The 14,672-nt window shown below is 34.8% G+C and overlaps 1 protein-coding gene across 1 annotated transcript in view; it reads left to right on the top strand.

Moving 5' to 3' along the window:
* LOC113391689 (scavenger receptor class B member 1) overlaps nt 1-14,672 on the top strand; it is a 70,326-nt gene that overhangs the window by 27,762 nt on the left and 27,892 nt on the right. Inside the window, exon 2 of the mRNA XM_064220030.1 lies at nt 13,822-13,913. Within this exon, the coding sequence (XP_064076100.1) occupies nt 13,822-13,913 (92 nt within the window). The remainder of the gene's footprint in view (nt 1-13,821; nt 13,914-14,672) is intronic.

The raw sequence follows: 14,672 nt of genomic DNA, 5'->3' as shown, positions 1-14,672 counted from the left end.
ACTCATCGCCTCTTGTTTAATACAGCAATATTATTGTTATCGAATGGGAAGAGCTAAGGCCTCCTCTTCTTTTTGAGAAGGTTTAAGTTGAGAGCCGAGATAGCTCAGTGGTTAGGATGCGTGCATCTTAACCGATGATTTCGGGTTCAAACCCAGGCAAGCATCTCTGAATTTTCATGTGCTTAATTTGTGTTTATAATTCATATCGTTCTGAGCGGTAAAGGAAAACATCGCGAGGAAACCCGCATGTGTCTAATTTCAACGAAATTCTGCCACATGTGTATTCCACCAACCCGCATTGGAGCATTGTTGGAATATGCTCTAAGCCTTCTCCTCAAAGGGAGAGGAAGCCTTAGCCCAGCAGTGGGAAATTTACAGGCTGCTAATGTAATGTAATGGAAAGAGTGATCGAGTCAAATTAACTACAATGTATTTAACATCTTAGTTCCCGAAGTTGGTGGTCGAATTGGTGTTGTTAGGCCAACATATCGGGTTCTTCTGTCAGAGCAATTCTAGAAATCACCCGCAGCTTAGATGTTGGTCGTACTTAAAATCCCTTAAATATTATAATATTATTTTCAATTTTATTAATATTACTGGATTTTTTCTTTAACGCGACACGGTCTCGCAAGGAAATAGTTATGACCCTTCAAGACGACACTTTCCTGTCTTACTCATTATATGTCTGTCTCTTTCTCCTGTAAATGTTTTTATATAATAATTGAACTTATTACTTGTTTGCTGTTTAATAATAATAACAACTAGTGGGGCTCCCGCGAAACTTCGCGTTTATTAAGCAATTTCGTAACCTATGACGGGTTTTGTTTTGATTTAATTTCATTGTAAATTTCAAGTCACTCATATACGTTCGGCGACAAAATTATGAAACCTTATTTAAATGTTTTTTTTTTATGTCCAATAGTATACACTTGTTCAGAATTACAAAATAGAATTGAAGTTTGTGGATATACAGCCTCTCCGCCCTCTAAAGTTAATTCTTTGTTAAATCGTAACAATTTTTGTATGTTTGTTTGTTTAGTATTTAGTTTTTAGCATGAGTTAGCTAAGTTATCCATTAACACCAATTAACACTTTAAAAAGAGTTACATTTTATTACCCTTTTGGGTTATTTATATAAAATGTGTTAAAATTCAATGTGTTTCAATTAACACGGGATTTTTAAGCAAAATTCATTTTATTTTTTCTGTTATTTAATACATACAAAATCGAATGGTTTTTTTTTTTAATTATGTATATTTAAAACGTAAGCAAAGATATTCCGTCTAAGACTATGTCACGTTTATATCCAGCCTTCGAGCGAAACACAAATCGTTACGAGTTTAACATACTAGCGATCCGCCCCGGCTTCGCACGGCTGCTATGAATAAAGAAATATAACACGTATGAATAACTTTTTTATTAGTCATACAAACAAATTTTAACCCTTTAAAATAGCATAGATGATGCCATGTTAGCGTTTTTGAGTATACTTTTTTTATGATATCGGTAGGCGGACGAGCAAATGGGCCACCTGATGGTAAGTGGTCACCACCGCCCATAGACAATGGCGTTGTAAGAAAATATAACCATTACATCACCAATGCGCCACCAACCTTGGGAACTAAGATGTTATGTCCCTTGTGTCTGTAGTTACACTGGCTTCCTCACCCTTCAAACCGGAACACAACAATACTGAGTACTGCTGTATGGCGGTAGAATATCTGATGAGTGGGTGGTACCTACCCAGGCGGGCTTGCACAAAGCCCTACCACCAAGTAATGGCTACTATTATTAACGCAATATAATTATTCACATGAAATCTATATTTAATAGCAAACTGACCACCTGTACCCTGTACAAGTTAGCTTTTTGACAGACGGGCTAGTGATGGGAAACAGAAAATATCTAGTAGTCCAAAAAATAACGTTTTAAAATACTCGCAACTGCGACGAGGTGGTTTGGGTGTATTATGTGTGAAATTCTTTATTGAACTAGACATATAAAACATTGGGTAGTTAAACGACGGACCTATTTAATATTACGGGGTTCTTTTTGGATCAGAAAAATTTACATCTGTCTAAAAGATCAAGCTAACTTGTACAGGGTATGATGGCAATTACATCACTAGTTTCGGATATTAACCCCTACATATGTACAAACAGACTCAACTCTTTGTAATATTAGTATAAATATCAAACCAACTGTGTCTAGTCGGCCTGACGTTAAAATAAACTTTTTTTTTTTTTACTTTAATTTCTTTTTGCCTTGAATCCGTGCCGTTTTATTTTAGCAGATCATTTTGTTTAGCCTATTGTGACACGTGAAAATATTTCTGCTATACCTGAACCCTCTCCGATTGGAGATGGATTGCCGTAGCATCTGATTATGAGAAAAATTATATAAGGTGCACCTGTGCTTCTATACGCACAAGCACACACTCAAGCCCTACATCTCCTGTAAGATGCTGTTCGTCGTTTTGTCAGTATCAGGGGACTGTGCTGTTAACTATTGTAAGCTTTTAATAAGATAAGACCTAGAACCACCTAGAAACAGGCAACGATCACTGAAAACCACTTTTATGTAGATAAACATAACTCTTGATATCACGTCAAAGATACGATGACTTGCTTTATTTCTAAGATACAAACGACACGAATAATTAAAAAAGAAAAATCTTAATTGGTTCGTCAGTAATTATGCATTCAACGACTTGCAGAGTTATTCTGTGATAACATACATCAAACTCAGCGTAGGACACGATCGTGAAATGTGAGAATATTGAATATATCAAGTATGATGTATTATATTCCAATAAACCCTAAGATTAATTAAATTAAAAAAAAAAAAAATACGAGTGGCTAACCTAAACTTATAATTCTTTATTTATTTACAATCGAACACAATTACCGTCAGTATATAACTTTAATCAACTACACAAGAATGTTGCAATACATAGAGAGGTAATGAGTATTTAACAATAGTAAATACCACGACCGATACGAACAGACTCGAACCTAATCGACCGACAGACAACCGAACATTGAACCCGTTACTAAGCGCTCTTCCGTATTTATGTGATTCCGCTCGGTCCAGGCTGAGGAGGGGGTAGTTCTTGTAAGAATATATTATGCTACTCACTTTGACTGGTTAAAATTGCTTATTGATAGTCAAAAATCTACCACCCGATTCAGTTCGTGTCCCACGTGTGAGACACGAAGTGAGTTCTTATAGAATATCAGCTCCGACTTTGCATACATTACGTTGTAGTTGACACTTAACGTCACTGCATATAATTAAAATAATAATTAAAGTAATTTATAGTTGGCTATGTATAATCTGCAGAAGAATCAGAGTTACGGACGTTGCTTGAAAATTAGCTCGACTTAAATGGAAATAGGCTGGTCACGTACTTATGTCGAGGGGCGACGGTAATTGGAGCAGATTCCTACACATTGCACTTTTCATGGCACCTTCCGGTCAGGTGTACCAATTACTTGAATAAAGTGGAGGTCATGACTGGACGAAGCCCAAGAACCGGCTTTGACACACCTTGGGAAGTACATTGGGAGTTAACAATAGCGCTTTATAGATAACTTTTACTTGGTAAGGCTTTGCAAGCCCGTCTGGGTGGGTACCAAATACTAGGTATTGTTGTGTCCCGTGATCTTATATCTTAGTTCTCAAGTTTGGTGGAGTAATATTTCCTACGGCGCCAATGTCTTTGGGCGATGGTGATACTTGCCATTAGGTCTTTGCGTAACCGACTGTTTAAAAAAAAAGGGAACTCTATCTCTGTTACTATGTTCATGAAATGATTCATGTTTACGGGCAGTAAAACTGTCTACGGGGCATTATGAATCAGTTACCATTGTTTCTCTATTTATGTATCAGACGGCTTTGTAATAAATAAATAACGAATGATTAGACATGCTATTCGTTCGAAGCATCGTAAAAAACTATTATTATATTTTTAAATAACTATGTGAAGACCTGGCTTCGCTCGGGTGAGCTAAATAAATATAAATATACTTACTATCGTATACACGAAATTATTAATTGAAACACACTTTTTTAAACGCACCCGTAAACGTCAAACATGGCCGCCCGTTGAACTGTCATGTCATTGTCAACAATTACATGGATGTAATGTCGAAATATTTCGATTAGACGAATTTTGCGGTTATGTTTTGTCGACTAAAAATAATTATTTTTTAATTATATAATTGTGGGTAGGTTTCGATCGGGTCTATCGTAGACCACGAAACGACGAAAGACGGACAATATTATTAATATAGATTTCAGTCACTTTTATGATATGACTATCATAAGTTTAATTATTGAAAAATACACACACATAAATATTATTTGTGTGGCCATTAAAATTCGATGCTAAAAAACGAATTGAACATAACTGCAGTATGAACGGAATTACTTTGACCAGAATCGTTTTAAAACCTAACTGTAAAAGGGTTGTAAACTGATGTCGTGCTCAGCGGTAAGGAAAACATCGTGAGGAAACCTCCATACGTCATTAACTTACCTACATTGAAATAGAGCTGCAAACCTTCTCCTCAAAAGGCATTTCTCAAGCTGTGCGTAACTTGTTAAGATTGAAAAGTGCTTACTTCTATAATTTTTTTTTTTTTCGGAAATGAAACCTTTTTGTTTTGCAGAATATCTGTCTGTTGCATCAGATTTAAAATAAGTGTATGTATGTATGCGTGATTACACTACTCCTATTATGACGATGATTTCGTCCTATAGATCATGTGTTTCAGGTAGGATGTATTATATACATATTTAATTGTATTTAACTACTGAGTTTCTTGCCGATTCTTCTCGGTAGAATCTGCATTTCGAACCGGTGGTATCTTCACTTCACTTAATATAGTTTGCGAAATGACGATTCAAAATTGCTTGAATAAAGTATATTTTGATTTATTACGCGTTTCCTCACCTGAAGTGGAAGAGGGGGGTATGTGGGATTCAGCGGTGCCCAGGACTATGCCCTAGTACACCGGAATAAAAATGAAAATTCCAATGAATTTTCATCAACCCGATCTGAGCTTTGAACTCAGAACTTCGGCATCAGTAGCCTTATATATTTATCAACAAGAGCAACACACAATTAGAAACCATATAATGAAAATAATTTTGTTTTTTTTTCGAGCATGGCTTATCTTGCCCGTAATATATATATAATTGGTAAATAAACGACAAACTCTTTAAAGTCGAGTATTATGTTTCGTTGTTATTTCAGACCGGAATTAATTCGACACTATGATCACTGTTATTATAAATAAATATATGCATAGTTTGGTACAAGCGGACAGCTACAATAGTATTTATATCCAAATTTCTAGAGAGCGAGGACAGCGTAATCCCGATTTATCAAAAAATAAAATAAAAAAACGTCTGTCCGAAATACGGCTTGCGCTTTGGTTAAAGTTAAAGAGAAGCCTACCGCTGCCGTATGCGTAAGAGAAAGGGTAGCCAGACAGACTGGCGCCGTAACGCGTTACGTAACGAAGCGGTTTACCCTCCCATAAGAAGTTTGCACTTCAAAAAAACTTTATTGCATAACTTTTTTGCAATTTTTTCTTGACATTGATAGGGTTTACGTGCAAACATAGAAGTCTATGGTAAAACTATTTTTGCCTCAAATTTCTTAATACTTCATCACCGTGAATACTTTCAAAAAGTAAATAAATCTAAAATATAAACAATTATACACAAATTGATAATTGCGCAAACTTGTTTGCTCATAAACGCGAAAAGATTGAAAATAAACGACACATGGATTTGAATTTATTACGATATGAATATTTTATTACATCGCTATTTTTTTATAACTTTAACCAAAAACTTTAAATGTGTACGTAATTATATACATTTTCTAGTGTCTCTGCTGTGACCTTATTTAGTGTAATAACCTAAAGGATAATGATACTCTTTATAATTTACACGAAGCAAAAACTTCGCGTTTATCATGTCAATAGTCTCAATTAGTAGGTACCACGACTTTCTGGTAGGACTTTGTGCAAACCCGACTGAGCTGATACCAACCACTCATCGCATATTCTACAAACAGTATTAATCAGTATTGTTGTGTTCCCGATTGAGAAGTGAGTGAGGCAGTATTGCTACTGGCACAATATAACATCTTAATTCCCAAGGCTGGTATGACAATTTATGGTTGACGTTAAAGGAAATTTGTCTCCTGGAATCTCTTGGAACCTAACCTAACCTAACCACAGAATGACCAGGACCTCAGAACCTCAACGGCCAACAGCTTAACCTGAATATTAAGTCTTAGGAGTGTGACTCGGTAACTAAATTGGTTCAATTACGTTTGATTGTTTCTCGAGTCGGATTTGAGCTTGAGACATCACGATCTCAAGACCCATAAGCTAGCCACTAAACAGTAAACAGTTACTCATAATTAGCGCAGTGGTCGTGTTACCGCCGTGCTAACGGGTTAACTAATATTTGTGTTAGTAAGTGGTTCTCAAACCGTGATCCGAGGAACACTGGTGCTCGACTAAGTTCAAGAATTTCGTGGAAATTGCATAAGCAAAAACTGGTTTTGCTAAAAATAATTAATTACAAAAAACTTAATTTTAGAATATATATATTATATTAAGCAATTTATTTTATAAAAATAACATATTGAAGGTTGTTTGTTTTTTATTTTTCCTTGATTCGATATAATTTTATTTTTATTTTACCACAAAACATTTATTTACCTGGTGGTAAATCAATTTACCTCATAGTCATTATTACTACCGTCAAACAGCACAGTTTGATATTGTTGTGTTCCGGTTTTAAGGGTGAGCTAATCTAATTGTAGGCCTTAAGTACCAATGTTACTTCGCGTAAGGAATCGCCAATATGTATTACAGTATCAAAATCTACTGGTTGGTAACAACAACCATCAGATATCCCATTCGTAAGTCTGACTAACTATTATAATGATAGTAAAAAATAAATATTTTTGTAACAATTTATTTTATAAAGTTTCACCTTCAAGCTGAGGTTTTATATCCTCGGTTCAGTATAATTTTTGTTTTTTTCCATAATGTGAGTGCATTGTGGAAAAAAACAAAAATTATGCGAGCAAATTTTTTCATTCTTATTGCGTTTAATTCGAAACGCTTGACCTCTGTTTCAAGTTACCACACAACCGTCAGTGTTCCCCATTTTCCAAATGTTTGAAAAGCACTGATGAACATACTAGGCTTTTTCGTGGTTGGTTCGTTTTTTTTTTATGTGATACTGCACAATTCCATGATGATGTAAATAGTTTTTTCTGTGTTTTATTACCAGCTGGCATCACAATTTATGTTTTATGGTCTATTTGTTTTATTTTTGGAGTAGATTTAGGGCGATATCCTTATTGATTGTTAATAAGTTGTTATTTGTCTTCGATGGATTATGGATTCGTTAGCCATAACCTGTCTATTATGCAACTCTAATGTTATCAATAAAGTTTTTTTTTTATATAGGTAGGTGGACAGGCTAATAACCTACCTGATGGTAACCACCACCGCCGCCCATAGACATTAGAACTGTAAGAAATATTAACCATTTCTTTTCTTAAATTATTAATGCGCTATCGACCTTGGGAGCTAAGATGCTATGTCACTTGTACATGTAATACGGAAACTAAAAGTAGAAAAAAATGTGTTCGAAAAATAAAAAATATATGATTTTCTCAAATTTTCAATATTATAGACAAATTATTTAGATGTACAATAGTTTATATGAATTATCAAACATAGTAACTTAAGATAAAACATACATAAAGCCATATGTATATACATTAAATAGGTACATATTCAATATTTAACGCTCATTTTCGGTTTGCTTAACGAATTTGATCCTTTAACGGTAAAAAGTAATTCCTATCCTTCTTTAGTAACGGTAAAAGATAATCACACATTTGTCCAGCACGAAACTTGTCTGGACTTGACAATTATTAACCGATTTAAAAAAATGAAAGAGATTCTCAATTGGTTGTAATATTAGTTTTTTCAGTGGTTTAACTATATACAAATAAAAATAAAAAATAGTTGCTCTACAAGCATTTACCCGTTGAATCGCAATTCCGATTCTCTGGGCGAAAAATTAACCAGACTTCCTGTCACCAGTGGATTCAATAAGGCGAGGTGTTATACTTTTAATTAAGGCTTTTGCACTACCACTCCAAGGTCCTTCATCATTTTTGAACCTGTTTGGTTTAGAAGTCAACTAGTGCCCGGATGCAAGCAGTGTTCTGGCGATGTCATCTCCCCCAATAAAGATTTTTAAGGAACCTTCTAGAGCGCCCCACCGATTGTTTTTTGAACCCAATAAAACCCTACATTCTGTGTCTGACCGACCATTATTTTCTAGTACGTACCTCTTATTAATTTATCTAAATTATTTCTTCGTACTTGGGCGTGCTGAAAATGATCAATTATATTATTATTAGTATTAGATGTTCTAGAAACAAAACAAATCCTTAATATCACGATAAAACTAATGATTGGCGAGTAAACAGAACTCTGCAGCCTTCGGGGAAAAGATTTAGACTATAGACTGATGTTTACACGGCTCGCCTGGTGTAATTTAATTATTTCGGCAGTAAAACTTCATATGGCATTCTACTCTGTGGTAATGCAGCCGATATTGATACCATTTTTGCAGTGCATTCGTGCAATGTATAACCTGGGCCCAAAAGATTCCTTAAAACGTAAATTAAAATAATGGCGTTTACTTCTCAATATATTTTTGATAATGTTATGTAAGAAAAAACATTAAGGATTTTTTCAGAAATTGAGACGTACTGTTAACACTAGGACAAGCATAAACGCAGGGTTAATAAAACTTTTGTAGGTCAATGTATACGCAGATATACCAAGATCCAAGAAAACGTTCAAAAATCGTTAGGTAGCGTTCGCTGAAGGATATTACAATATTAATGAATTCTTAGTTGATTGCACATCTTGGGAATGAAAGATGCCATCATCTCCAGGCTAGCATTTCAAATTATGCAAATATAATTTTTATTATTAGTTATATTCAAAATCCCGCTTCTTTCGTCGGTTCTTCTTGGGTGTTTGTTTCCAAACTGGTCGTAGATTTTTGATAATCAATAAGCAAGTGTATCCCTTCCATATTTCATTTAGATTTATGACTTTTGACTTTAACTTATTTATACTTAGATCTCTTTGGACTAAGTATATAAGACTTAGGTAAATAAGTATTTCCAACCAGATACCTTATGACTGGAGGATTAAGAGGAAAATGTCATAGCAGTTTTAATAAAATATACATATTCTGATGTTATTCGTTGGTCCAGTGGTGTGATATAAGGCAGTTTCCAAAGTTCTGGGTTCAATTTCCAGGTCAGACCAATAAAAAGTTCTTGAAATTCTTAGCAGCAGTCTAGATTTTTCTGAATTCAAATCTTATACTCTGATATGATCTCTAAATATATACTAACACACACGCACAGGCATACATACATACCTACACTCGCCCAAATACAAATACAAAACATTACACATAATATATTTCTCTATTTTATTTACTTAAACATATTTTACTATATGGGAATCTTATTAATAATATATTCGGTAATCACCGAGTCGATGTTTCTGATTCATTTCGATTATCTCTAATTTCGGGGAGATGTCTGACCATGCTTGACTCAGTTTATTGATATTGCCTAGCTAGGATTGCCAGTACCTGATCTATATTTCGTTTGGTGACTATGATATTATACACTGAAGCCTATATTGTCCTAGGTCCACCATGTTATTGTTTTTTTCTTAAATATTTACCCACCCCAATATAAATGAAGTAAATATGTAAACATATACATACACTTTAAGTTGATACCAGATGGACTCTACGTCAATTTTGATAATCGATCAATCAAAATATACTTTTACAAGCGCTTTTGAATCGTCATATAACAAACAATATTAAGTGAAGCTATCACCGATTCGGAAATTCAAATTCTACCGAGAAGAACTGGCAAAATGCTCAGTTGTTACACTTTTTCAACATTTAAAAAGCCAAGTCATGTTGGTTAATATATCTAACATACTCATAAATAACTAACCATTGCAATTATTTAAGAGGAATGTGCAATATCTGATCAAACTAATTTAAGGGTAAGGGTCTAGTTTAAGGGTAACAATCAACAAAATATACTTTAAACTCCCATATTTAAATAAATAAATAAATAAAATCCCCCTTATCCCTCCCACTTAGGCTATCAATATATTCTCACATTAATTACAACATCTTGTAATGTCTGCGACGTTCGTCTCGGGATGGCAATTATGCAAAATTCAAGCAAAACTTTATTCCTCATCACGGTATGGTAGCTTCGAGGTGATTGACCTGACCCTGCACTTTGTCGTCATAAAACCACGTTCATCTGTTTGCTGCTTGACGTCATGTTGATATTAAGTGCTTTGTTGGTTGTAAACCGAGATCTTGGGATCTCCAAATCGAGCTAATAAAATTTATAAGGTATTTCTGATGATAAATTCACAGTAGCAGTGTTTTCAATCCCGTATCTTGGAAAGTACTTCTGCTGAAATCTCTCGTGAAAGCCCATCTGAGTACCACGCACTCTTCAGACATTCTAACCTACCAATAGTCAATATTGTTGTAATGATCAAGTATGAATGGTGAGTAAGCCAGTGTAACTACGGGCACAGGACATAACATCTTAGCTTCCAAAGTTGGTGGCGCATTACAGGTCATGCAAGGAATGGTTATTATTTCTTACAGCGCCATTGTCTATGGGCGATCTTGATCACTTACCATCAGATCGCCTATTTGCCCGCCCACCTACCTACACCATAAAAAACTTCAAGTCGTTGCTTAAGTGTCTCTTATCGGATTACAAAAGTGCACTAGTATTTCGTATACACCCATGCACTTTAATATCAAAATCAAATATTATTTATTCGAGTACTCATTGAACTTTTGAATTGTCATGTTACAGTATAGAATTACACGTAAAGCTACACCCGGTAGATTCCACAGAGAAAACTCAGTAGTCTTTGCCGCCATTTTAATCACAGAGTATATCAGTAAAGAACGTTTTAATATATCCTGCTTAGAAATTAAAAAATACTAAGTCTACGATTTTTTATCTTAAATATAAAATATTCAGTATATATTTTTTTTATGGCATTGGTTGTTGGACGAGCATATGAGCCACGTGATGGAAAGTGGTCGTTACGGCTCATAGACAAGAGCTGTTAGAAATTTTAACCATTCCTTACGTCACCTATGCGCCACCAACCTTGGGAATTGCCTGTAGTTACACTGGCTCACTCACCTTTCTAACCGGACAACAATACAGAGTACTGTTATTTGGCGGTAGAATAACTGATGAGTGGGTGGTACCTACCCAGGCGGGCTTGCACAAAGCCCTACCACGAAGTAAATACATCTAATTTATCAATGTTTTTTGACATGAGTCTTAAATTTTTTAATAGGCCACAGAATAGGTACACAGGTCTCTCTAGAGATTTGCCGTCGTGACCAGAATCGATAAGGAGGTCCTTTCAGTGATTGCATCATAGCGAGTGTTAATAAAGAAAAAAAATATCAGTAGCGACCGTTATCACGACCAACTCGACATTCGCAACTCATTAACACCGTTTTCGTTTTTCATTTTTTTGTTTATCTATACGTATAATAAAATTGGAGTGTCTGTTTGTAATATTAAAATAACCCATTATTACCAAATGCATATGTATGTATACGCGGTACATATACCAAAATAACATTTTTTACAATTTTTGTCTGTCTGTCTGTCTGTTTGTTCCGGCTAATCTCTGGAACGGCTGCACCGATTTCGACGGGACTTTCACTGGCAGATAGCGGATGTAATAAGGAGTAACTTAGGCTACTTTTATTTTAGAATTATATATGGAATAAAAATAAAATCACGCTACAATATCCAGATAATTTAAATTCAAACAACGCGCACGAAGTCGCGGGCACAGCTAGTTTAATATAAGATTTATTAAACGTACTAAAATAAACAGTCCCCTCGTTTACATTACTTTAAAATTTTAAGAAGTGTTAGCTTACAATAAATCTCGACGGATTGTAAACGAGCGTTCAATTTACAATGAAACCCAAAACATTTACATACATAATTATAGGTTATGTTTGGTTATGTAAGTGAGTTTATGATTTAACACGAATCATAATCATCAAAATATACTTTATTCGTGTAGATATTTGCAAGCAGTTTTGAATCGTCATTTTATACTACCGTAGTAAACGTAAAGAAGCCACACAACACATTAGAGGGCTGAATTAAACAAGTAGTAGTCCTTTCTTGGGACTCAAAATCCGAATCAAATTTCATCTATATCAGTTCAGCGGTTTAAACGTATAATATTGTATAATATTAGTATAGATTGGAACCAATAAAAAATTCTAATGTTTTTGCTGTCCCTTCCAATATTACTAACGGTACTTAGAAATGTTTTGTTTACTGTACCCGTTATAACGAAGACGGTTTATTCCATGTTTTGCTGACTTCGAGTATGAAGAGAATATTATCTTCTCTCGAGAAAACATAAATATGTTTCCTATTGTGTACAATAATATTCTGGAGGGCTACTTTCAGACAGAGGCTAAACATTCAGACAAACTATATGTCCGTCTGTTGGTTGGTTCCGGTATATATGTCGAAGGTAATTAGTTTAATTAGCCATCCAATTAAACGCCTAGCCACTATACTAAATGCTGCTATTCAACCATGAATGGCTAATTTAACCAGTTGGTTGCGACATATACATATAACAAAATATATAACCAAAGTGGGTTTTTAATAATATTGGTAGGCGGAGGAGCAAATGGGTAACCTGATGATAAGTGGTCACCACCGATAGACATTAGCGTTGTAAGAAACTTTAACCATTCTTTACAACGACCATGCGCCACCAGCCTTAGGGGATAAGATGTTATGTCCTTGAAGCTTTGGTTAGGTTGCCTCACTCATCCTTCAAACCGGAACACAACAGTACTAAGTGTTGATTTTGTAAGATTTCGTGTCTCAATCGTGATGTTTGACAACTGACTAACGCCATTTTGAAACGTATATCCTAGAATTTTTATGACTAATCAATGTCGTATTCTTACATCTCACGATCGTGTTCTGCGGTGATCGTCTTATAAATAAATAAATATAAATATTGGACAACATCACATACATTACTCTGATCCCAATGTAAGTAGCTAAAGCACTTGTGTTATGGAAAATCAGAAGTAACGATGGTACCACATACACCCAGACCCAAGACAACATAGTAAAACTAATGAACTTTTTCTACATCGACTCGGCCGGGAATCGAACCCGGGACCTCGGAGTGGCGTACCCATGAAAACCGGTGTACACACTACTCGACCACGGAGGTCGTCATATAGAATACCTCAAAAGATTTTCTTTTTTAATTTCTATATACAGATGGCGCCGACGTTATCACATTAAATGAAACGACGCCTAAATCACTTTTATATAAGACTGATTAAATTATTGAAAAACTAAATATACGGTTATAAAAAGTGAAATTAAAAAAAAAAATTCACACGAAAATTTAAACAAAGTAAAACACCATTTCTGTCTTGTCCTGTGGCTAGGTTAAGAATGTATTTGATTGTTTTTTTTCTTTTGTTTTTTTTTTTTTTAAACCGTATATTATTTGGGTATAATTTAATGCGTTGACGTCACAGCCACGTTGTACGTGTGTGTAGTTCTTAGCCCACTTTAATATGTATTTCTATTTGTTACAGGTCGCCTCGCAGTAATTACTTTCAGCATATGCACAGTGGTTCTGGGCGTGATATTATCCTTCGTGCCCTGGCTTGACTATATCATATTTAGGGTATGTATTTTCATTACATAGTATAAAACAAAGTCGCTTACCGCTGTCTGTCCCTATGTATGCTTGGATCTTTAAAATTCCACAACGGATTTTGATGCGTTTTTAATAGATTTAATAGATAGATTGATTCAAGAGGAAGGTTTATATGTACAATACATGAACAATATAGTCTCTACTATTTCTCTAAATACTGATAATTTTAGTGGTTTCCAAAGTGATGTCGTAAATTAACACGTTTTTTGCGCTTACATTGCAATTGCCGGCACAACCAGACGAGATAGATCAAAATAATGTACCACAGTATTGTACGCCCTTAAAAGGTCTTCAAAAATGTTCCTCATGGTACATGTCTATCTCTTAGGGATAACCCACAATAACTATTTTTTATCCTTTACTTTTTACGAGAAATAATGGCTTATTTTCTAAGCGATTTTAACCAGTACAGCATTAAGCCTTATCCAATTAAGTACCTTAAATACACTGTGCATTTAATATAGAATAATATGGTCCTTAACAGCATGTAATTTTAATGAATATTTTCAAAGATTTAAAACGCAGAGACATAGCGGTTCGTATTGTCTAACAACTGAAAAACTGGGAACGTTATAAGACATTCTGTAGTTAGTATCAGCATTGCACCCGTGCGAAGTTGGAGCGGGTCGCTAGTTTTGTATATAAAGTAGGACAAACGAACAGACCATTTCGTTTGTCTAAACGATACATAGTTATAGCATACAACAATTTTTCTACCACCAAACA

Source organism: Vanessa tameamea, chromosome 30 (assembly GCF_037043105.1).
Source record: "Vanessa tameamea isolate UH-Manoa-2023 chromosome 30, ilVanTame1 primary haplotype, whole genome shotgun sequence".
In the NCBI taxonomy this organism is placed as follows: domain Eukaryota; kingdom Metazoa; phylum Arthropoda; class Insecta; order Lepidoptera; family Nymphalidae; genus Vanessa; species Vanessa tameamea.
This window is presented reverse-complemented; position numbering and strand designations above follow the sequence as displayed.